At 38.7% G+C, this 26,402-nt stretch overlaps 1 protein-coding gene across 1 annotated transcript in view; it reads right to left on the minus strand.

Annotated features, from left to right (window-relative positions):
- KLHL4 (kelch like family member 4) overlaps positions 1-26,402 on the minus strand; it is a 52,335-nt gene that overhangs the window by 22,114 nt on the left and 3,819 nt on the right. Inside the window, exons 2-4 of the mRNA XM_090263957.1 lie at positions 6,866-7,033; positions 6,349-6,485; positions 2,421-2,617 (exon numbers count right to left, since the gene is read on the minus strand). Of these exons, the coding sequence (XP_090120083.1) occupies positions 2,421-2,617; positions 6,349-6,485; positions 6,866-7,033 (502 nt within the window). The remainder of the gene's footprint in view (positions 1-2,420; positions 2,618-6,348; positions 6,486-6,865; positions 7,034-26,402) is intronic.

Below are 26,402 nucleotides of genomic sequence, written 5' to 3' on the forward strand. Positions count from 1 at the left end.
CAAAAGCATTATTATAACAAGACCTTTACCTATTTTACTGCATATGTAACAGATACTAAAATAACTAAAGAAGGGGATTAAAGAGGCCAACAATATTGCGTTTTTATGCACATCCTGCTTTCAAACTCAGTTTCAGTCACATAATAGGAAAAGGAAGACGAGTTGATTTTGAGCAACAAAAAAAATTTCAAGCTGTTTATCAGCATGTGTTTTGTCTGTACAAGTAAGATACCAGACAGGAAACTGTTAATACTTAGTTCAAGAATTGAAGTAATTTAACAGGAAGTTTTCATGTTTGGCTTTTATGGTAGGATTAATCTTTAAACTATATAACTACTGTTAGTATAGATTATATGGCATTTTGTTTAGGATACAGTAATATAAATAGCATAACTAAATGACACATGTTAAAATACCAATCGATTATAATATGATTCTCCCGTAATGGCACTGCTTCAGGATTATGTTTGAAATTTCAGATTTTCAACATTGACCAAAGACAGAAACAAGAGGGAGAGAGTTTTACAATAAATTTTTAGAAAATTCAAATATTAAAACTTTGGAAATTTTAAGGCCTATGTCGTCGGCAGCCGTCCGTCTCGAGAGACGATGGTGTAGCTTCTTAAGAGTCTATCTGCACCGCCGAGAATGGCTGTGCAGTCCGACTCGGGAGTGACACGGTATCTGTCTCCTCCCGTGTTGAATCGACATCTTGCGATGACGCTGGAGTGTCCTCTCCAGTGAAGCTGAAGCTACAGAGCCTGGGCAGGGTGATACGGAGGGTCTGCTGTTGCCCATGCAGCAGACCCCCCCTCTCTTCGCAGCTGAAGGGTCCAAGGGAAAGACGGAGTCAATACAGCTTGGCTTCAGGTGCGCCGCAGGAGTTGCCGGTGTTGACTACAACGTCAAACCGCCTTAGGGACTCCGGCTCCGGATTTTCTGTCGGGGTTTACTCCCTTAGCCTTTCCCCTGAAGATGTATGCCGCAAGGCAGCGGAGGTTTTTTGGAGTCAGAGTTTTCCTTCTCTGATGTGCCCTGACTGGAAGATCGAACCAGCGACACTTAGCTCGCAGGCCGACGCTCAATCCACTGAGCCAAACCAGCCAGGGATGTAAAACTCTGGAAAAATAATCATATACATCTCAATCCTAAGATTTTAATGATCATTTAAGTTATTTTTAGGCATGTTTTTCTCTTTGTTCACTTTTCCGTATAATACTTGCATTTTAGTATTGAATCTTAAATAACTGTAGCACTTCTCTTAGTTTGAAATACTTATCTTTGGGTTTCACAGAGAGATCCATTGCTTGTGTTGCTTCACGCTTTGGAGGTTAAAAAATTGATTTTCTTCTTTGCCTCAGGGAATTATTAGCATTAGTGAGAGAGCTATGTTTAATTAATATCCATTGTCTACTTTCTCTTGCCTCACTACAGATGATCTATCTTTCATGCCACTGTCACTTGTCTAACTAAACATAGTTCTATCCCATGCAACTTTCAAAGAATTAACACATAAGAGCCCTGGCTGGAATGGTTCAGTGGATTGAGCGCTGGCCTGCGAACCAAAGGGCCACTGGTTTGATTCTTGGTCAGGGCACATGCCTGGGTTGCAGGCCAGATCCCCAGCTGGGGGCACGTGAGAGGCAACTGATTGAGGTATCTCTTGCACATTGATGTGTCTCTCCCTCTATTTCTCCCTCCCTTCCCCTCTAAAATAAATAAGTAAAGTCTTTAAAAAATAAAGAAACAAATGCACATGTCTACTTATGATAATTACTAATAGAATTGAGAGGCAGTTTAAGTTAATTAAAGGACTGGACTACAAATTGCTTTTAAACAAACTAGTGTATCCATTAAGATGAAAAGTCCATTGAATAAAATTGTCTGGTTTATTACTTTTGATAGTTCTTAAGCATTCCAGTCAGTATTCATCCATTAATATTTTTTTGAATGATGTTTTCATTAGAAATAATAATTTGCACAAATTTACAAACTAAAGTTCTAATAGTGTAAAAATATTAGGAAAAGTATCTTTTCTTAATAGTGTGGATTAGTCTTGAAATATGTACTGTACAATTTAATTTGAGGCAATATTTACATTTCTCCATGCTTTGAGATTCAATTAAATCTTTCTAGTTTCAGAAATGAGAAACTTGTTTCCGTACAGCTCAACCAAATATTTTAATCTAACATCTATTATGTGCGTGTCATTTGTAAATTATATGAGTTTATATTGCCTTTTCATTTTATGCCAACACTGTAATATTTACTTGGAAAAGTCTTATACACACATATATCTATGTAGATTTATACACACACACATAAACATGTACACACACACATACATGAAACAGATCAGTAAGTTAGAGACCGGGTTAGTACACTATCATCACAAATTAGTGTCAATTAGCGGAGTTTACCATTGTGTACTTGTGCGCCACACTCAGGAGGTTGGCACAGCCCTGCGCATCTCCAAACGACCGGATCCCTAAGCAGTTTGAAGGGTGGAGCTGCTTTATGAGAAAATTGGAGCAGACTTCAATGACTCGATTCAGCTGCAGGAGACAAGCTGCAGACAGCAAATTTTCAATAGTATCTTCTCTCAGTAGAAGGACACCTACACGGTTTGAAAAAGTACAGAATGATTACATGTCCCAGAACGTGAAATTGACATGCTAGCTAGTTGAAATGTGCAGTTTCAGTCATTAGTGAAGCTGTGTTTTCTCGAGTAAGGTAACAATCTTTTAAAGCCAACATAGGCAAGAGAGTGTGTATACAAACACTAGCAAGATGGCTGAGGGGAGCCAGACTAGATTATCAAAAACAACTGTAGTCCTGGCCGGTGTGGCTCAGTGGAGTGAGCTCCAGCCTGCAAACCAAAGGATCACTGATTCAATTCCCAGTCAGGGCACACGGCTGGGCTGTGGGTGAGAGGCAACCACACACTGATGTTTCTCTCCCTCTCTTTCTCCCTCCCTTCCCCTCTCTCTAAAACTAAATAAATCAAGCCTTAAAACAAGTCATTAAAAAAAAAAAACAGCTGTAGCAAATGAATATTGAATACTATCATTGCAAAAAAAGCAACCTGTTATTTCCTTATCAGTATCTAAATCTTATATGTGAAAAACTCTCCACATTATGATTCAAGGAACATCATGTGATATTGTATAAGGGTGATATAATCAGCCATACAGGTACCTGTCGTTTGTGTGGAAAAACATCTTGGTAAATAAGAACGTTGAGCTTATATGCTTACTTTGTCATCTGCATTTATTAGCTGAGAAGGATAACTTTGCCCAAATACTACACTTAGAACTGATGCCTGACACTCTCGAAAGAAAGAAAATGTTGCCAAGAGTCCACAAATAAAAAGTTGCTTATATCATTATTTTGTTAGGTGTATAAAAAAACCAACTGTTTAAAAAATAACTGTAAATAATTTTTTTTAAATGAGATCAGAGCAATTAAACCGTTTCTTTTATATTAATATATCTGTGTTATTTTGGAGCAAATATTATCGATGAATTATTGCAAATGTTATGCTATTTTGATTAGCTATATCATCACTTTCTATTTAAGCCAAACTATAGTTAAGGTACAAAGAATCACATTTCAAATGGATTTTATAAATTATACAATCTGGCCTTGTAAAATACCTTTATATGTATTCAATGTGTTGCAGAAACCTAAATAAAAGAGTAATACATACTGTGAGATGTTCTATATTTGGTTTACTCCCTAAAATGTATTGTGAAAGAGTCCAGTCCATCAGCAGACTTTCTTGACCTGGATTTTGAAGGAAGAGCCCTGCCTATATCTCATGAGACCCAGAGAAAGATGAACTACTCTCAGATTCAGATATAAAGATTCACTTGCTACAGACATTGAAATTTGGCTTGGTTATTAAGTAGAGTATTAACTTCCAAGTAAATGAAACTCCTAGAAGAATGTAAGAACGGTGTCGTTCAGATAACCATGAGGAGGGAGTGAGCAGAGAAAAGAAGTTTATTGAGGGAACTAGCATGTGGGGAGGAAGTCGTGTTGCGAATGGCCCAACTTTGGGCTCCTAGGGAAGGAGGGGCTGTTTTATAGGCGGAAGAAAAAAGAAACCATTGAATTCAGTCGTTACCTCGCAGCTGTGAGTCTAGAGCTCACCAAGGCCAAATGGAGCTCAGGTTGATGCACCCCACTATCATGGGAAACTCCCAGACAGCTGCAGGCAGGCAGGGAGGGGGGGTGGTGTGCGAAGCAAGGCTGTCAAAGAAAACATAACCAAAAGGCTCCTTGACATTGACCTTGGCAATTCTTGGATAAGATACCAAAGCATAAGAAACAGAAGGTAAAATGAACAGGAGGGACTACATCCAACTAAAGAACTTCTGCACAGCAAAGAAAACTGAAAAAGCAATTGATGGAATGAGACAGGCTATTTGCAAACCGTATACATTACAAGGGGTTAATATCCAGAATATGTAAAGGACTCATACAACTCAAAAGCACAAAAACAATCCAATTAAAGAAAGGGGCAAAGGGCATGAATTGACATTTTTCCAAAGACGACATACAAATGGCCAACACGTTCACGAAAAGGTGCTCAGCATCGCTAGTCACCAGGGAAATGCAAGGCAGAACCACAATGAGATACCACCTCACACCTGTCCGAATGGCTAATATTAAAAAGAGAAGGGGGAATGGCAGAAGCAGCAGTGTGGGAATGAGCCCAGCAAGTGCCACAGCAGCAGGGGACAGCCAGAGCAGAAGTAACATGAGAGAGAAGACTTCATCCAAGACCCCAGAGGGAAAGGCAGACACGTGGGGACTTGGGATCCTAGTGACTTTAGTGGGAAAGTTAAATGATATTAAAGGGAGTCCCATGTTGGCGAGAAGAAAGGGTTTCACAAACAGTCTCTTACAAGAAGGATAAGCCTGTTTATCCTTAAAAACAATAAAAGATGGGCCTTCTTTTTCTACAGTATTATTTAAACTCATTTCCCCCCATCTCTTAATCCAGTTTGTATTATAGTAATGAAGACGATGTTATTTTACAGTTGCATCTGTGCAAAGTATTTTGTCAAATGCCCCAACCTGTGGGTTGGAGAAAAGCCAAAAAGAAAAAAAAGAGAGAGAGAGAAGGGATAACTAACGATGGTAAGGCTTTGGATCAAAGGAACTCTGGTGCACTGTTGGTGAGAATGTCAATTGATACAACTATTAGGGAAAACAGTATGAAGGTTCCTAGAAACTTTAAAAAAATAGAACTACAGTTTGACCCAGAACCCCCACTCCTGGGTAACTATGTAAAGGAAGTGCAATCAGGATCTTAAAGAGATATCTACACTCCAATATTTATTGCAACATTATTCACAAGACCGAGATATGGAAACAACCTACCTGTCTTTTGACAGGTGAATTGCTAAATAAAATGTGAATATACATAAATGGGAAGAATGGAATATTATTTAACCATGAGAAAGATGGCAATCCTGCCATTTGTGACAACATGGATGAACCTGGAAGTCATTATGCTAAGTGAAATAAGCCAGTCACAGAAAGTATAGTGTATAGTATTACTTTTATGTAGAATAAAAAAAGATGCCAGTTTCATAGAAACAGCAAGTAAATTGATGGTTGCCAGGGGCCGGGAGGTGGCAATGATAAATGTAGGTTAAATGGCCCAAACTTTCAGTAATAAGAAGTTCTGTCTGGGATGTACAGAGTTAACTATTTGAGATGATGTATGCATAAATTATCTTGACCTTGATAATCATTCCACTATATATATATATATATATACACACACACACACAGACATACACACACAGTATGATCTCACACTATATACTTTAAAAGCATACAATTATGTTTGTCAACTATTCCTTAATAAAGTTAGAATACATACATATGTACAACACACACACACACCACTTGCCCCCCAACCTCATTCTGTTATTTTTGTTTTATAATTTCAGTAAATATGATTCAAATATTTCAAAGAAAGAGACAGATTAAATCTTTACCATTGAGTTAAAATATCCCATTTCCACTCTCGTTTTTTTAAGTGAGAATTTACCTACATTGTGAGAGAGAGAGCCATGTTCTCATATGCTTCTGTTCAAACAGTTCTATTCTCTCATGGTCATAATTTTTATAACATATTAGTTACCTCTTGATTTTTTATAGTATTGAATTTAAATCCTGATTCTGCCCCTTAGCACTTCAGGAAAGTTACTTAATTGGTCTATTCTCAACTTTTTTGCCTGCAGAATAGGAATGAATAATAATAATATGGGTTATATGATAAAGGATTATTATGCAGATTGAATGAGCTCACAGACGCCCAGTACTTACCTGTGTAAGCATACTGCACTAGGGCATTCAGTGCGATAGGATCAACTCCCTCCATCTTGACCTCTTCTTGCTTGGCTTCAAGCACATCATTAGTAAACATTGCAGCAAAATAATCAGACACTGCACTGAGAACCAACCTGGAGATAAAAATGTTTCACAGAAACTTAAATCAGTCCACAAGCTTACTGAAAAGCTGCAATGCAGTCAATAATTTCATAACACTGCTGAGATTTTTTGTATAAAACTTCCACGGGTTAGTAAAGTGTAGTTAAGTTAGAAAGGCAAGTAAGAAGTTGATTTTCTTTTAGAGGATTTGTGCTGGTTTTCTTCAATTTCTCAAAAGTCTGGATCTCCTAAATATACCATAGGGAAGCGAATCATATATGGTGATGCTTTGTAAGACAGGATGATAAAAATCTGTTTTCCTCAACATTCTAATTTCTAATCAATGGACTGATTCTTTGTCATTCGTACTTGCTACGCTCCCCAAAGGTTCTGTGTGCACAAGGCTACTCACCGATGGGCTGGGATGCGGAGGTGTCCAGCGATGAGGAGCACATCACACAGTTGTTTGTCCTTCAGGTACCTCTGCATTTTACGGAGAGCATCATCCGCGTGGTTTGCAGCATGGAACTGCTCCTCAGATACACTGGCATTCATTTCTTCGAGATGTCGCATGTATGATCTGGAAGGGGGACAGGAGCGAGAAGATGGTTTAGCAATTGAAATTTAGGCACATTGACTTCTAAAAGAAATATATTGCATTAAAATAAACTAAGCATTTTACTCCGATTCTCAATAGTTCACTGTGAACATAAAGTGTCGCGGTTAGTGTTTACATCCGAAATGCAGCCATACTATGTGTGGTTCAGCTGCAGTACTAGTATTGACTGTCTGAACACAGAAACACTCATTAATGAAACTGGAACAAAATGTATGTTGTAACGACCCACATCAGAGTCTTCCTTTTAAATGAGATTCCTGTGATTCTGTGATATTGCCAAGCAAGTGGAATCTTTTGTTTTCATAGAGCCAATGCCAACTGGGAGCTAGCCTTTATGATGAAGTTGGTCACCACCCTGACACCAAGGCGTTCCTTGATGGCATTTTGGAGATTCGAGGTAAGAAGTGACAACTGGAAGGAAATGGTTTATGGGTGTCTGTATTTTAAATAAAAGAGAAGGAAACAAAACACGGGGAATGCCAGGCAAGATAGGTGTTTTTAAACAATCAGCCTCAGTGACAAATGCATTTCCCTTTAAATATATCATAATATTCAAAATAAAATAAACTAGTTGATGCTTTATGGGGAATCTATTTCATTATAGAAGTATTTTCTTAGTTATAGTTTTAAAGGGCCACGTAGATTTTGTGACATGGCTATCACCTGTCATAAAATAGTAACAGAGTGCAGAGCAAGGGTCCCATGCGTCGCTGGGAAGTCTTGCCCTGACTACAGATGGCAGCCAAAAGAAGGTAAAAGATACCAGGGAACTGGCCAAAATTTGGTGATGCTAGCACATCCTAGGAGGGGCCAGAAGTGAGATCACACAGGAAGTTCCAGACCAAGCCTTTAAGTGAGGGTGGGATGAGAGAGAAGAGGGAGAAGCCTCTCGATCTGCAGTAAGAGAGGAGGGCCCCCCACCCCGGGGAGGTCCAAAAGTAGGAGTGACAGAGAACCATGAGGTCTGCAGTGAGCTGGCCTTTAAGAATAGTATTGACTGAATCCTGCTGAGAAACGGAAAGCTTCTGCGATGCCATCTCCTTCATCAGGACACGCCACATTTTGAAATATTGTTATCAAGTTACACTCTAGGGACATTCAGGATCAAATAAGCTATACTGCCTTAGATTGCAACATACAGGTAGGTGTATGCTGAAGGGTTAAATGTACAGTTCTTGCTAAAACATTAACTATATTTAGCATTGTTTATTCACCTTTACAGAGGTATCACTGAAAAATAAAATTGTACAATTCTTAAGGTGCACAATGTGATGATTTGATATACATCTACATTTAGAAAAGATCCCTCCCTCTAGTTAATTAACATGTTGATCACTCCAATATTAATCAATTAATTAATGTCAGTGATAATATTTAAATTGTACTCTCTGAGCAAATTTCATTTACACAATGTTTTCAATTATATTCACCATGTTAAATTGCATCCTTAGGACATATTAATCTTTTAGCTAAAAATACGTATCCTTTTTACAATCTCTCCCTATTTCCCTCATGCCCTGGACTTTGTAAACAACTTATCTACTTTCTGTCTCTAAATTTCTTTTTTTTAAACAGTAAACTCAGTAACTCCAGCTATTCTCAGGAAATAGAATCATGTCTTGCTTCACTTTACAACTTCCTAATTCTACCTTATATTTTTATATTTTCTTCCACATTGCATCTTTTTTCCCAGCTATGTTTAAATATAATTGACACATAACATGTATATATTTTAATTACCAAAATAAAGTTAGTTAACACTTCTATCACCTCACATAATTATAAATTATTTTTTGTAATGGGAACAATGAAGATCCCTCTTAGCTACTTTCAAGTATATGGTACAGTGTTATTAATTATAGTCACCATGGTGCATATTAGATGTCCCGAACTTACTCATTTCATAACTGGAAATATGTACCCTTTAATCAACATCTCCCCATTATTTCCACCCTGCACCAATAGCAACCATCAATCTACCAATCTATCTGAATCTGAGTTTGACTTTCTTAGATTCCACATTTAAGTGCGATTGTATCTGACTTTGTCTGACTTATTTCATTAGCATAATGCCCTCAAGGTTCACTGCTGTTTGCACATGGAAAGTTTCCTTATTTTTTATGGCTGAATAACACTGCAGTGTGTGTATTTGTTACATTCTCTTTAACAATTCATCTATAAATGGAGACTTGGGTTGTTCCCATGCCTTGGCTAAAGTGAATAATGCTGCAATGAACATGGCAGTGCAGATACCTCTACAAGATACTGATTTCAGTTTTAGTATGAATAACTAAAGGTGCGATTGCTAAGATGATATGGTAGTTTTATTTTTAATTTTTGAGGAAGTTACAAACCCAACTCCATAGTAGTTGCACAATTTTACATTCCCGCCAGCAGTACACAAGCGTTCCTTCCTGTTTCTCAACACCCTTGCCAACTCTTGATAGCTCTTGTATCTTTTATAATAGCTATTCTAAGAAGTGTGAGGTCATACCTCATCAGGATGTTGTTTTTAGTTCCCTGACAATTAGTGATGTTGAGCATCCTTTGATGTACTTGTTGGCCATTTGGATGTGTTCTTTAGAAAAATATTGAAGTCTTCTGCATATTTTTTATTCAGATTATTATTCTTTGCTATTGAGTTGTAGTCTTCATATATTTTTATATTAACCCCTCAATAGGTAAATAGCTTGCAAATATTTTTTCCCATTTCATAGGTTGTCTTTTCATTTTGTTGAAATTTATTTTTTCCTGTACCTTTTTAATGTAAATAAGGGCTTCCTTTTAAAGAAGTGAAACTACAGTAACAGTAGTATAATATTGACATGAGTTTTGATAAAAAACAAAACAAAACAATTGGTCTTGCTTTGATGATGTGACTATAAAAACCTTCTGTTAGAAAAGTCCTACAAAAATATGTAGTCATTTCTGTGTAATCTGGCTGTCCATAAATTAAAAGTCAATAAATTTGATAATATATTCTAGTAATTTAAGCAGTAGATGGAACATGATAAATTTAAGAATCTATTTTGATATATCATAGCCTTATCTGCATTATGGCAAAATTAACATAACTTATAAAAATAGAATCATACACCTGCCAAATAAACATCATCCTTATTGAAATCACTAACTTAAAAACTAGGGCTATTTATGGTGTAAGAGAAGACAATGAAGTGACTTCCAAAGATAAATGTGGAAATTAGCTAGATGGATAAAAGGGAATATTTGGGCCATGAGGTGTCTTTTCTAGTATTCTTAAAATCACACTTTTTCACTTTAGAGGCTACTACAAAAAGTCCATAAACAAGAATGAAACAGTATTATCACTAGTCTCTAAAAGCAAATGCTGGTCAGTGACACTCTCTTTAGGTATCTGAACTTTACTTCGGTAACATAAACATTGCCCTGGTATAGAGAATGGCTAGCTTTTTCTAAAACTAAGAGGCCCATAATTGTCCAAGGAATAAACATGTCACATACACACAAGTAAATATATCAGCAGTAGACATACCGGGACTAAGGGTAGTTTTTGTAAACAATTTTGTTTAATTCACAAAATACTAACATTATCTAAGGCTTATTCGATATACTACTATTACACCACTTACCACATTCCATCTTGCATTATGGTTATTCATACATATTTTATGTCCTGTACTGGGACGTAAGCAATGATAAAGCAGTTGTTTTATACAGCATTCTCTCTGTAAAGCTCCTTTGGATATATTATGCATCCTAAGTGGTTACTGAATGTATGAATGAAGTAGTAGTTTTGGGGGGATTTTTACTTTCATGTGGTTTTTGTTTTGCAGACATGAGAGGAATCTACAGTAATACATTTTCTTGACTTTCATTTCCTATTTTATATCAGTGTAAAGCACATGCAGTCAGAATTAGTTTAGCTTCTTGAACAGTATACAAGCATTTTGACATGCAAAATTGATTTTAAATAGAGTATCAAATCAAAGCACCTTTGACAAATGAGCAAGACTCAGCTAGTGGCAAGGTCCGAAGCTCAGAGTAGTATCTCAGCTAAGGCTGTCAAAAGATAGAATTTTTGTAGTTGCCTGTTGGAGAAAATAATCCCTTCAATGTGTCACAAAGTGCTTCTAGGAGAAGAGTTGGGGAACTATGGCCTACGGGCCAAACCCAGCCAGCCATCAGTTTTCGTGGTTAGTGAGCTAGAAGTGGATTTTACATTTTTAAATGCCTAACACAATCAAAAAGAAAAAGTAAAATTATCTGAAATTTCAAAAATCAATATCCATGAACATGGTCTCTTATTGGAATACTGTAACATTCATTCATTTACATATTATCAGAGGCTATTTTTGCACTGAAGTCAGAGTTGAGTAGTTGCTACAGACCCAATGGCCTGAAAAGCCCCAAGTATTTACCCTCTCTTCTTTTAAAGAAAAGATAAACTTACCCTTGTTCTAAAATATTCATACTGTAGTATGCTTGTCCCATGTGATGAAAATTGTTCATAAATGTTAATATTTATTGAACACATATGTGATGCACTCTCCAAATGACTTTACATTTATTACTTCAGTTAATCTCCCACACAGTCATATGACATAAGTGCATAGACTTTCCTCATTTTAAAAACTCGAGCAAAAGCCCCACTGAGCATCATGGTGGAGTGAGACAGCTCCTTTGTATTTATCTCCCCGCACAACAAACTAGCCGGACATCTATGTCCCAACAAAGGTTCCTCTGCTCAACGCTCTGGATGCCTGAGCAATCCGAACGTGAGCACAAATGAAGGTGGGCACACTGAAACATGAAGGGGAGGTAGGCTGGGGTGAAGAGCAAGGATGGTGCCCACAGACATGGTTCCCTCACTGTGGCTGAGGCTGCAGCCCCAGAGAAAACCTCCGCAGTGGGGGACTTGGAGTGCGGCCCCCACACCACAGTAAGTGAAGGATAAGAGGGACAGAAACAGCAATGGGACCTCAGAATCTGGCTTTTTCCTTCACTTGCTGTGAAACCTCATAGCAGCAACGGAGAATATATCTATCTCCTCCTGGGGCCACCATGGCAAACCAGGCATCAGTGCTACAAGCTTACAGACGGGACTCTCCGCAAACGATCATACCCCCTTCCCCACAGTGGCTGTGCCCCAACCCAGGTGATTCAGACACAGATGGAGCACATGCCAGCCCAGTCACCCAGATGGTGACCTGAACAACCGAAGTGATGCTTCCCCGCCATGACCCTGGAGGATAAGTAGTGCAGATAAAACAAAAGTTTGTGTTATAGCACCATATACCAGAAAACAAAAGACCTCTATTTATCAACCTGCTGAAACATTAAAATCAAAATGGTATCAAAATAAAAAAGGTGTTTGTAACTTCCAATCCCCACGAACAGCCAAAGTAACATGGAAACACATTAGAAAATAATAATTCTCTTGAAACCAAACTCAAAGCAATACAATGTTGCGACCTAAATAATGAAGAATTCAAGGTAGTAATTATGAAGAAAATCGAGTACAAGAAAACATTGAAATGCATTTCAAGTGACTCAAGAATAAAACTAATGAACTGAATAAAATGCTTTACTTAAGATATGAAATTGAGTTTTAAAAAAACAAATTTCAGAACCGAAGAACTCAATAAGTGAGAAGAAGAATGCATTAGGAAGCACTGAATCTAGAACAGGCCTTATGGGAAAGAGAAGTAGTGAGCTTGGAGATAGAAATCTAGAAATAATTCAGGTGGCAGAACAGAAAATATAAGATTAAAAATAAATAAAAAAACACAATGAGAACTATCTGACTCAATCAGAGAGAACAACATTAGGAGAAAAACAAATGAAACACTGGAGATATGGAGAAACCAGAAAACAAAAGGCAAAATGGCAGCAATGAAGTAGTGTTCCCTCACCTATCGCAGGTATTACATTCTAGACACCCCCGCGAAGTAGGAACCTTACATTTATTCTACACTCTTAAACCTACATCACTTTAACAACATACATATACAGGACCGCAAAACCCCGCAATATAGTGAAAAATCCATGAGAAATAATTAAATATAATATTTTAAAAAACCCCGCGGTACAGTGAGGCCACGATAAGTGAACCGCAATATAGCGAGGGACTGCTACTGTACATGCCGCGTTCAGGAGACTCAACTCAGCTCAGCTCCAAAGACAGACAGAGACTCAAAGTGAAGGGGTGAAGATGCTACCCCAAGCGAATGCTATCCAGAGAAAAGTGGGTATAGCCATACTTACATCGAACAAGATAGACTGCAAGACGAAATAGTAACAAGAGGCAAAAATGGACATTTTATGATTATAAAGGAGATACTCCTCAAGAAGACATAATATTTATTAATATATTTGCACCCAGTTTAAGAGCATTGATATATGTAAAGCAATTATAAACAAACCTAAAGGTAGAAATAGAAAATAAAACAATCATAGTAGGAGACTTTAACATCCCCACTCAAATCAGTGGATACATCATCCAGACAGAGAGCCAAGAACATTGGCCTTGAATTACACATTAGACAAAATGGACTTAATAGATATTTGTAGGGCTTTCTATCCAAAAGAGACAGAATACATAACACTATCAAGTGCCCATGGAACATTCTCAAGGATAGGCCATATGTTGGGACATAATATACGTCTTAAGATTTTAAAGATATTTTAAATCACATCAAGCATTCTTTTCTATCAGAATAGTATAAAACTAGAAATCAACCATTAAAAAGCTGGAAAAAATCATAAATATGTGGAGATACAGAAACAATTTAAGCGTCCATCAATTGATGAGTAGATAAAGAAGATGTGGTATATATACACATACATGCGTGTGCACACACACACACAAACAATGGAATACTACTCAAGCATATAAAATATAAAACACTGCCATTTGTGACAACATGGATGCATATTGAGTGTGTTATGCTAAGTGAAATGTCAGATGGAAAAAACAAAAACTGTATGATTTCACTCACATGTGGAATATAAAACAAAGAAACAAACTGACAAAGCAAAACAAAAACCAACTGAGATACAGACAACTTATTAATTTCTGGGTCCATCCACGTCGCCACAAAACAGAAGACTTTCTTCTTTTTTATGACTGCGTAGTATTCCATTGTGTAGATGTGCCAAGCTGTTTGATCCAATTATCTACTGATGGACACTTTGGCTGTTTCTAAATCTTGGCAATTTTAAATAGCTGTGCAATGAATATAGATGAGCATTAATTCTTTTCAAATTAGTGTTTCGGGTTCTTTGAATATATTCCCAGAAGTGGGATCACTGGGTCAAAAGGCACGTCCATTGTTTTTTTGAGGAAACTCCATCCTGCTTTCCCCAGTGGCTGCACCAGTCTGCATTCCCACCAGCAGTGCACTGGGGGAGGGTGAAATGGGTCAAGGGGTCAAATATATGGCAACACAGGGAAACCAGACCTCTGTGGGGAACATGCTGTACACCTGAAATTTATATTAACCAAGGTCACCTCAATCAAAAGTTAACTAATTAAGAAGAAAGACACTGAGGCACAAAGAGGTTAAATAGCCCACTTGAGGTCGTGGCACAAATAATAATACCAGGAAGTGGTATGCCTGGCCTTTGATTCTGACAATCTGCCTGCAGAGTCACATTACTATGCCTTTTCTATAGGCTGCGGTAGACAAATGCCCAGGACAAAAACCCAATGTGCCTGAACGGGTCGTGCAGCCGTAAATAGCTCCCGCCCCAGCCCCAGAAAACAATGGGCATTTTAGGTTGGTTAGCAAGACCGGAAGATAAGTTATGTCGCTCATATCAATTCATTACTTTTTTCTTCAGCATATTATCCATTTTGTCAAGGTGCTTTTTCATATTGGCTAGTTTTGTAAAACATGAGGCTTGATAATATTTTTAGAAAACTCAATACACAATGAGGTCCACTGTAAAATAAAGGTTTTTTAGGGGGAAAAACCCATAAGCTACAAAGTCACATTTTGTCTCTGTCCATAACAATTGCCAATTCTTCTCTGTGTTTGGGGCCAGTGGCACAGAGCTGATCAAGGGACAGAGAGACAGTGGTTTGCATGTGACATCACAGGCAGAGAGCATTGCCATGTAGGACCTCAGATCTGACCTTTCAGTGCAGCCTGCTTGAAATACATAGATATTGACCCTGGAAATTAACATTGCCCAACTACCATTGCTTCTCAGTCACAGCTTACTCTGAATATCACAAAGGTATATTTTCATGTCATGTTATTGCAGATGTTTTGTAGAGAAATGCTCAATCATGGGGAAAATGTTAAAATAAGACCATTTCGTATTGCTGAAGCAAAAAAAAAGTGTAAAAATCAGATACATCCATCAAAACAAAGATAAAAAATTACCATGAATGTAATTTTTAACAGAAAAGATCAAAATTTTTTACGTATAGGCAGGAGACAAAAACACAAAAGCACAAAAACTGGAGACTGGGGGGCGGGGGGATCAAAGCATATTTTCTACTTAAACAAAGATGATGTGGATATGTTTGAATTGAGAGAACAGTATAAATAAAAATGACTGAAATCACACAGTCTTAATATTACTAAAAATATATTAAATATATTTACCTGATGCAGGGACTAAGAAGCATAATTGGTTTGTACAAAATAGACAGGAGGATGTTAAGAATAATACAGGAAAGGGTGAAGCCAAAGAGCTTACATGCAGGACCCATGGACATGAACTAAGGGTAAGGGGGGTGGGACTACTGGGGGAAGGGGGTACTGGGCAGAGGGGAGCAAAGGGGAAAAAATTGGAACTACTGTAACAACATAATCAATAAAATATACTTTAAAAAAAGATCATCCATTTAAAGTATAAATTCAAAATAAATACATAAATATATGTACCTGAGAATACGTATACATATGTGGTTTCCAGCAAGCCACCACAAAATAAATCTCTTCTTTAAAATATAAATTTTATTTCAAAGTTTGACTTCCAAGGTGATGAGTACGAGTCAAATTTCCTAAGTAGAAAGTTCTAAAAATGATTTTCTCTTTTAATTAGATTTTCTATGTTCTAACTGTAGTCATGGCCCTCCAAAAATTCAGTTGCCACCTTTGTCAAGGCCAATTATGTCACCTTAGCTTAAGGTTTCTGTAATTATTAAATCACCATACCTAGCAAAGTTAGTGCAATAAAGATAGTATTTCCAAAAATGAATGTCAATAATCCTCATAGTTCATACTCAATTATATAAGCATGGTCTGTATGGCATAGTTGGTTCCTGATGCAAATCTAACCGTATAATATAATCAACCAGAATAAGTTTGGGGCAGAGATTAGAATCTTATTTTAATTTATGCTGACTTCCTGGAGTTCCTTTTGTAACAAAATACAGCAGAGATTCTTCACCCTACATCTTTCCAACACAGCAGTCCCTCTCTATATCGCAGTTCACTTATCACAGCCTCACTGTATCACGGGATTTTTAAAAATATTGTATTTCATTATTTATCACGGGTTTTTCGCTCTATCGCGGGATTTTGAGGTACTATACACAGATGTTGTTAAAGTGATGTAAGTTTAAGAGTGTAGAATATGTTTAAGAACATAGAGTGTTTATAAACGTGTGGGAAAGGTTAATAAGGGACTGGGAACAGTTTATAAGTGTGTGAGAAGGGTTTATAAAGCCTTCAAATATATATATAAATACTAAAATAAATGTAAGGTTCCTACTTTGTGGATTTTCACCTACAGCGGGGGGTGGGGTATAGAATGTAATACCTGCTATAAGAGAGGGAATACTGTACTCCTGTTCATCCCCTTAGGAATGGAATCAAAATGGTAATGAAAGGGAAAAAAGACAGAAGAGGAATAAAAAGAGAAGCTGAGGCATTAGAAAATCACAGGTGTTTAGATGTTGTCTGCACCCGGCAGAGAATGAAGAACTGCAGCGAGACGCTGAAACTTTTACATCCTACACTAGTATTTGGTGCTAAGTACAGGACTTCATGGCACATTGGCCTCACCTACAGTTATGTGTGTTCCCCAGTGAGCATTTCTTTTTTTTATAATTTTTAATATCCTTTATTGTTTATGCTATTACAGTTGTCCCCAATTTCTTTTCCCTCTTCTCCCCTCCACCCAGTGACACCCTTCCCTCCAGCTGTGCCCCCCCTTTAGTCCATGCCCATTGGTTGTGCATATAGTTCTTCTCAGCATCTTCCTGTCTACTCCATTCCCTCCTACTGTGCTTCTTAATTCCTGCACCATCTCCCTCCCTTTCCCCCTTCCCCTCCCCGCTGACATCCCCCCAATATGTTCCCCACACCTATAGTTCTTTTCCCACTCTCGTTGCCTACTTAGTCTGCCTTTGTTTCAGTTCCCTAGCTTCTGTTGTTGGTTGTTGTGATTCAGTTTTCTTTTTAATGTTCATAGTTTTGATCCTCTTTCTCCTAAACAAGTCCTTTAACATTTTTTGTAACAGTGGTTTGGATATGATGAACTTCAGTTTTACTTTGTCCTGGAAGCACTTTCTTTGCCCTTCTATTCTGAATGACAGCTTCACTGGATAGAGTAATCGTGGCTGTAGGTTTTTGCTTTTTATTACTTTGAATATTTCTTGCCAGTCCCTTCTTGCCTGCAGTTTCCTTTGAGAAATCAGCTGACAGTCTTATTGGGACCCCTTTGTATGTAATTCTCTTCTCTCTTGCTGCTTTTAAGATTCTCTCTTTATCCTTAATTTTTGACATTTTGATTATAATGTGTCTTGGTGTGGTTCTCCCTGGGTCCAGTTTTTTTGGAACTCTCTGTGTTTCCTGGACCTGTAAGTCTATTTCCTTCCCCAAGTTAGGAAAGCCCTGCTTCATTGATTTTTCACATAATTTTTTAATTTCTAGTTCTTCTTCTTCACCTTCTGGCAGCCCTATGATTCGGATGTTGGCCTGCTTATAGCTGTCCCAGAGGTTTCTGAGCCTCTCCTCATTTTCCTCACTTTTTGTTTCCTCTTTCTGCCCTGGCTGTTTGTTCCTTCCCTATGTTTCGATTTGTTGATTTGATCCCTGGTTTTCTTTCCCTCACCACTAGTTTCATATGTGTTTTTGTTCATTTCAGCAGGACTAACCTTCATTCCTTCCCCATCTTGTTTAACATCTGCTGTCAGGTCTGTAAGCATTCGTATACCCAGAGCTCTGAACTGAGCCTCAGAAAGATTTCCTATCTGCTGAGCCATTAGATTAGATATTTGCTGTCTGGTCGGCTGCGTCACCAGGATCTCTATCGCGATCTGTGCCATCCTGAACAGTTTTGTGTTTACCTTTGCCTCCTGGGCGGGGCTGTCACACTTCCTACACTATAGGGGGTGGAGCCCCGTGCACTCGTCACAACCGGGCGACCTGTCTGACCACATTGTGGCATTTTCTGTGGGGCGGGGATCCAAGATGGAGTCCTGCCGTTCACTCTCTGCTGAGAGACCAGGAGCCTACTAATCCGTCCCAATCCCCTCTGGGCCTCACAGTCCAAGGCAGTGGGGGTCTGCCTTCCCCAGCGTTGGAATCGCAAGCTTACGGGTCTGGTCTGCAGCCGGGGGTGCTCCCCAGGCGCTTCTCGCCTCCCCCTAAATAAGGGTGTCCGTGCTCACCGCCGCCCCGCGGACAGCACAGCTTGAACTCTCCTCCCGGCTTCGCCCCTCCCACCTGTCCAGACGAGCAACACACCTTCTTAACTTCTTCAGTTGGGCTTCCATTTCCTTTCTGGAACTTCTGGTTGTTGCTGCTTTTGCGGTAGTTGTGTTCCTTCTTAGTTGTGGACGGAGACGGAGCGTGTCAGCCTAGGCCTCCACCTTGGCCGGAAGTCCCCTGTGTGAGTTTGCTTCCGTGTCCCACGGAGAGCCGCGGTTCCTGTTACGTTGTAAGGGGCGGGGCCTTAGGGATTCGTCAGTGATGGGCGACCCGTTTCACCACATTGTGGCGCTGTGTGTGGGGGAGGGGTCTGAGAGGGAACAATGCCGCCTGCCCAGCACTCGCCCCTTTTCCAGGCACTTCTCCCACTTCCGTATGGGACTGGCACCCCTCTAGCTGTTGCCCTGGCCGTCGTTCCCAGAGTGGGTGGGTCTGCGGACATCCTAGGACCGTGGGGGCCCTTTAAACAAGCGGACTCTGCTGAGAGACCGGCAGTTTCTGCCTCCGCCCCAACCCCCACTGATCTGCAACGTCAGAAGCAATGAGGCTTGATTCTCCCCGGAGCTGGGACCGTGAGCTGTGTGGTCTCGTCTGGTGCTCGGAGCGCTCCCCAGGTGTCCCTCCCGACTTTTAAAATGTGTGACTGTGCTTTCTGCCAGCCTGTTGCTGCCGCCACCACTGCTGCCGCCACCACTGCTCTCTGCCTCAGCGCCACCCCTCCTATGTGTCTGGATGAGTATTTCTTCTTTATATCCTTGTTTGCTGGACTTCCATGTAGCTGGATTTTCTGGAGCTTCTGGTTGACTCTAGTTTTGAGGTAGTTGTATTCCTTCTTAGTTGTGGAGGGAGACGCAGCGTGTCTGTCTATGCCTCCATATTGACCGGAAGTCTTCCTGGTATCGCCAGTGAGCATTTCTTAATGAAATATCTAGTAACTGATGTGGGATCATTTCTCTTCAATTCTTAGAGTGCCTGACATTAATTCCAAGAACCAAATCAGTATGGGATTTCCCCATGTCACCCCTTTTCTTGACATGTGCCCTTACTTTTCATGAAATGACAAGAATGATATAGTTATTGATAAAAATAATGAAATATTGAACATTTTTAAAAATATTAAGTGGAATCTGAAAGGCATGCATGATATTCAAGTTAGTTAAGTTTAATTTAAGCTTTTCATCACAAAAGCAAATTATATTTAGTTAAGAGGACATGGTTTTTGAAAGCTCAACCTTTTCTATCTAGGAAGAGAGAGAGAGAGAGAGAGAGAGAGAGAGAGAGCGTGTATAGCATTATGGTACCTTCAAGATGAAAGTCATAAAGTCATATGTTTAATTTCCATTTAAAGTTTAAAAGCTAGTGGAGGGATCGAGCAAAAAAGAAAAAAAGTTGAAAAGCTAGAAAATCATTTGAATAAAATATTTTCTAGAATCCTAATTAATATTATAAGCAGAAATGACCTTTCATCTTATGTCTCTTTGATGCAGTCAAAGACATGTGTTTTCAAAGGACAAGTTACTTCAATTCAATGATCTATTGATCCCCATATATCAACTAAAGTAAAAAGGTTATATCTAGGTATCTGAAGTTTACCCTTTTACCCATACATCCACTTGATTATATTGTTTTAATTTTTAAAAATAACACACAGGTGTCAAAAGCATGTTTCCTGGGAAATAACACTATAAGGGTCACAAAGATGAGTGATTAAGATAGATTTCAACATATTTTACAAATCAAATAAATTAGATAACAGGCTTGAAATAAACAAATCAAGTATGTTTTGATGTCATAGTGAATTCCATTCTTACTACTATTAATCATTAAAAATATTTAATAGCTGCCCTGGCTGTTGTGGCTCAGTGGATTGAGTGCTGGTCTGTGAACCAAAGGGTCGCTGGTTCAATTCTCAGTCAGGGCACAGGCCTGGGTTGTGGGCCAGGTCCCCAGTTGGGGGTGTGCAAAAGGCAACCACACATGGATGTTTCCCTCTTTCTCGCTCCCTTTCCCCCCCTCTCTCTCTAAATAAATAAATACAACTTTAAAAATATATATTTAATAGTCCATTAGCTTATAAGTGCTTCTTAGATGCACTCCCAGAATTAAGCAGTTATTATTCAACAAGTAAGAATACTTCTACTTTTTTATTTACTAATGAATAAATATTTTGATGTAGTGTAATGTTAATAAATAGACAGACATATTTAAACTGTAACTTTTACAAACATTTGTATATTATGTTTTAAACCTCATAGACACAAACAGGATGCTGGATCCCATAAGGAAGGGGATGCGGGATAGTAAAGGGTAAAGGGGGTCAATTATTTGGTGACAGAGGATGATTAGAGTTTGGGAGGTGGGCACACAGAGCAATATACAGATCATGTGTCACGGAAATGGGCATTTCAAAGCTATATGATTTTATTAACCAATATCACCCAATAACTGTAATTAAAAAAGAGAAAATGAAATATTTTGACCTTAAATATTAAAGAATTGAAGATGAATATTTTAAAAAGTATGTGATGGCTAAGCTGTTTAAGAGTGACTTTTGTTTTGATATGTCCTTAGGAAGACGGTTATATATTTTATTCATTTAAAATGAAAAGACAATGTAATGCTATGTATTAATTTTGCAAATTATATCACCCACCTGGTTCATTTCTTCTTGTGACAGAAGGTTTTAGTTAAATAATGACAAAGACTGACATGCACCTGTAAAAACTTATGCGATGCTGAAAAAATGAAAGAAAATAATTTTATGCCAGGAGAAATACCTATTACTTGAGCTTGACTGGAAGCAATATCAGATGTTTCATGAATTCTTTATGCTTTTGCCAGTATTCTCCTCTCCTCTGATGGCACAGAACTTTTGAGTAAAAGTAAAATTTCACATTCATTTATGTTTGCAAGCCGCTTTCAACACAAAATTTAAAAATCCATGACAGGCCCTTACTAGCTGTCAACAGAAAGCTAACAAAATTATCTAAAGAGTAAAATTATTTTTATTTGTTTTTATTTTTTTAATTTTTATTGTTTTTCTATTACAGTTGTCCCATTTTTCCCCTTTGCTCTCCCCTGCTCCACCCACCCATGTCCCTCCCACAGCCAATCCCCACCCCGTTGTCCATGTCCATGGGTCATTCACACTAGTTCCCTGACTAGACCCTTCCCCTTCTTTCCTCCCTTCTCCCCTCTGGTCACTGTCAGTCTGCTCCTTGTTTACTTGCCTCTGGTTCTAGTTTGCTCATTTGTTTGTGCTGTTCATTAGGTTTCTGTATCAGGTGATATCATACGGTATTTTTCTTTCTTTGCCTGGCTTATTTCACTAAGCATAATTCTCTCCAGTTCCATCCATGTTGTCGCAAATGGCAGGAGTTCCTTCTTTCTTTCTGCTACATAGTATTCCATTGTGTAAATGTACCACAGTTTTTTGATCCACTCATCTACAGATGGGCACTTAGGCTGTTTCCAGCACTTGGCTGTTGTAAACAGCGCTGCTATGAACATAGGGGTGCTTAGGTTCTTTTGAATTGGGGTTTCAGGATTCTTTGGGTATAATCCTAGCAGTGAAATTGCTGGATCAAAAGGCAGTTCCATTGTTATGGCAGTTTGGAAATTCAGCTTGAAGAAGAGGAAATTGTAGGGCAACTTTGAAAGTACCTCAGAGGTTTTACATAGATCTGCTTATCATTTGTTTTACATTCCTGACAAAAGAATGTGGCGTAAGGCCTACATTGTTTTAGTGTATGCGTTGGCTAGCTCTCAGAGAAGCTGTCAATAGTATTTAAATAACAGCATAACTATGAATCCAGTTGTTGAACGTACATACTGCTAACCGGTGAAGACCCAAGGAGTAGGTAATTCCTTGTCCAGAGACCGCTCTTGCCTTGTTTTTGAACTTCTGAGTGTGTGGGGAAGCCCCAGTGTGCTGGCAGACTGATGTCTACTCCTGAATTGACTGAATGTTGTAGATATATTCTGAGAACAGTGGAATGAACGAGATGATTTCACTATTTCTATGACACGAGAGTTTGTGAAATGTCCTAATTTATATCTCTGACATGGCAGTTAGCTGAGTTAAAATGCCATGATTATTTCGGATACTTAAATTGGAGTCAGCCTAATCTAAGCACTTTTTTGACATCAGCTGTAATGATGACTGGACATTCATAATTTTGTCAGAAGGAAGGAGTCGAATACACTATTGGGAGACTAGTGTGGATGAAAGCCTAAGAGTTAGAAATGTGACTTCTAGTCCCAGTTTTGCCACTAATAAGCTGTAGTCATTCTATGTTTTAGGCTTCAATTTCTATACTTGTACAGTTATTTAGAAGTACTCTCTATTAAAATCCTAAGACATTCCCTGGCTGGTGTTGCTGAGCGGATTGAGTCCTAGCTTGAGAACCAAAGGGTCACCAGTTCAATTCCCAGTCAGGGCACATGCCTGAGTTGCAGGCCAGGTCTCCAGTTGAGGGCAGGTGAGAGGCAACCTCACATTGATGTTTCTCTCCCCCTCCTTCTCCCTCCCTTTCCCCCCTCTCTAAAAATAAATAAATAAAATCTTAAGAATAAATAAATAAATAATAAAAAATAAAATCCTAAGACACAATTCAATCAAAGTCAAAAGGATGAAAACACCTAGAGCAGAAATTTCCTTTTTCTCCAGATATACAGTAGGTACGAAAATAATTACAGCACACAAGTAATACTCTAGTCAAGTTCAAGTGTACTCACAATGCTTTATGTAGGAATAAAAATCATCTTGATCGGCTGCAAGACGTATGGCAATTGCTATCCACCTTACGTCATTAAGCAAGTCAAGTTATTAAGAGCAGCCAATTGCTCCTCAAAGGTGATTATTTAAATATTAAATTAAATATCTTATTCAGATTCATAATTTATAGATAAATGTTTAACTTTTCATCTCATTTTCTCTCTTGCTTAAAAATGACAATAAGCTATTTCTTCTTTTTTTCAGTATGGGGTTATAGTTTTAGACTTACGTACTTTTGATGTATTATCCTATGCAGAGAGCAAAAAATATGTATGTTGAAAAGAGCAACTCTGAAGTACCAAAAAAGGAAAAAAGAAAAAAAAAAAGCCCACTAAGGATAAAGGAAGAGAAGACCAGCCAGAATATGATCAGTGTTCTGTTTTGTTTGTTTGTTTATCAAACATTTTATTTTGAAAAGACAGTCAAACCTCAGTTCTCAAACATCTCCCATGTCAAACAATTAAGTTCTGGAGCAGCCTTCTGGGATGAAGGAAGTTTGAGAACCGAGGCTCCACTGTATAAGTAAATAGGTAAATATTCACAGTTCATTCATTTTTAAATTGCTGACACTATTACTGATGTCCTCCATTTTGTCCCTTTTGCCCGCCTCTAACCAGCACCCCCCCCACATTGTTGTCTGTACCATGGGCTTTGCATATAGAGGTCTATTTTCTTTGGCTAATCTCTCCCACCCCACCAACCCCTCCTCTCTGACAGCTAGCTAGCAGTGTGTTCCCTGCATCCATGCCTCTGCAGCCACTGTGTAAAACAGTGTGGAGTTTCCTCAAAAAAACCAAAGAAATGGAACTGCCTTTTGATCCAGTGATTCCACTTCTGGGGATATATCCTAAGAATACTGAAACACCAATCAAAGAATATATCCCCCCCCCATGTGAATTGCAGCATTATTTACAACGGACAAGATCTGAAAACAGCCAAAGTGCCCATCAGTAAATGAGAGGATAAAAAGCTGTAATAACTTACACCGTGGAATACTACTTGGCTGTCAAAAAGGAAACCTTACTCTGTGACAACATGGATGAACTAGAGAACATTATGATAATGAAATGAGCCAGTCAGAGAAAGACAAACACCATATGATCTCACTCATATGTGGAATCTAATGCACAAAGTAAACTGAGGGACAAAATAGAAACAGACTCATAGATACAGAGAACAGACAACTGTCACAAGGGAGGGGAGTGAGGATGCTGGGTGAAAAAGATGAAGAGATTAAGCAAAAAATGTTTAAAAACTCATAGACACAGACAACTGTATGGTGATTACCAGAGGGAAGGAGGGGTGAAGAGAGGTAGAAGAAGGTAAAAGGGGACTAAATGTTTTGGGGTGGTGAACACACAATATACATATGATGTATTATAGAGTTGTACATCTGAAACCTATATAATTTTGTTAACAAATGTCACCCCAATATAGTCAATAAAAAGCATGTGAAATAGTAAAAAAGTAAGTTAGAAATTATTGCATTATGTTTAAATTATTTGTTAAAATGCTCTATATTTAATAAAGCAGTTGAACTATGTATTTTTGGGTGGTATATTTTAAACTATAGGAAAAGGGACTTAATCTTAAACTGCTATAAACAACAATAAAATTATAGATTCTTCCTTCTCTCCTTTGAACAGTTTAGCAATAAACTTTTGAGAAGCACATTCTGTTCACTGTAAGAAGGTAAGGAACAACAAATATCTCGCAATGTAATACCCAGAGAAATATCATTTGTAGATGAGAACACAACATTCGCATTCAAATATTTTCCTTGCAAAAATCAGAAAACTATATTCGAGGTACTTAGCAAGCACAGAGTGTCTACAAAAGGAACGTATCATTTTTAGTGTTGTATTACTATTGTTTTACCGCTGCTGCCTTCCTAGAAGGTCACCGCTGCCCACGGAGGACTCTACCAGATGCACTGGCCTCTTCGTATTTGGATATATAACACATACTCCCATCTCAGGACCCTTGGAATTGCTGTTCTTTCTGGAAAGTTCCCCCTGTAAATGCTCACACAGTTTACTTCCTACTCTGTGAGAAAGAATGTTTACAGTAAGTTTTGCTGTTTGAGATCTAGGATTTCCTTTAGGCAAAAACATTTCTCAAGAGTATTTCATATCGCAGAAGGGTGTGTGTGGAGGGTTCACTTGGCCCCATCTAGATGGTTCTGTTAAGGAAGCCAAGGCACCGCACCACGAGCATTTTCCCAAAGGGCACTGGCCCTCTGTACCTGCAGCCAGCCCCTCTCAGCACAACATGGCACAGGTACTGAACGGCCGCAAGGTCATTTCTGTGGCGGCAGAACCGACACGCGGTCTCAAAAATCACTATAATGACCAGGTCAGAGTACATTGCTGAGTTCCCCGGTCCAGGATGTTTTGGATATTAACCAATGGACTGTGGGGGGTGGCCAGTGACATCGGTGGCGAGGACAAGGGCTCCTTTGTGGCCCAGCAGTAAGAACTTCTCACTTGCTTCCAGTCTCTGAGCCAGACACCCCTATGGCCTCCTCCTTCACTGCATTTAGATCTCTGCTCCAGCGTCCGCTCATTAGAAACGCCTCCTCCGCTACTTGAAGGAGTTCCCCTCCTTACCTGGAATATTTCGGTTTATTTATTTATTTATCTTGTTATTGATTTGAGAGAGGGAGAAACACCAAGCTGTTGCTCCACTTGGTTATGCACTCATTGGTCGACTCCTGTACGGGCCCTGACCGTGATCGAACCTGCAACCTTGGCACATTAGAACCACGCTCTAACCCACTGCGCTACCCAGCCAGGGCTGGTTTATTTTTCATGCCCTTCTCACTCCCCATTAGAAGTTATACTCCATGAAAGTATATTCGATTTTGACTCCGTTTTAACTCCATCATCTACAAGTCTGC

The sequence above is a fragment of the Furipterus horrens genome, unplaced genomic scaffold, assembly GCF_987537825.1.
Source record: "Furipterus horrens unplaced genomic scaffold, mFurHor1.1.pri manual_scaffold_17, whole genome shotgun sequence".
In the NCBI taxonomy this organism is placed as follows: Eukaryota; Metazoa; Chordata; class Mammalia; order Chiroptera; family Furipteridae; genus Furipterus; species Furipterus horrens.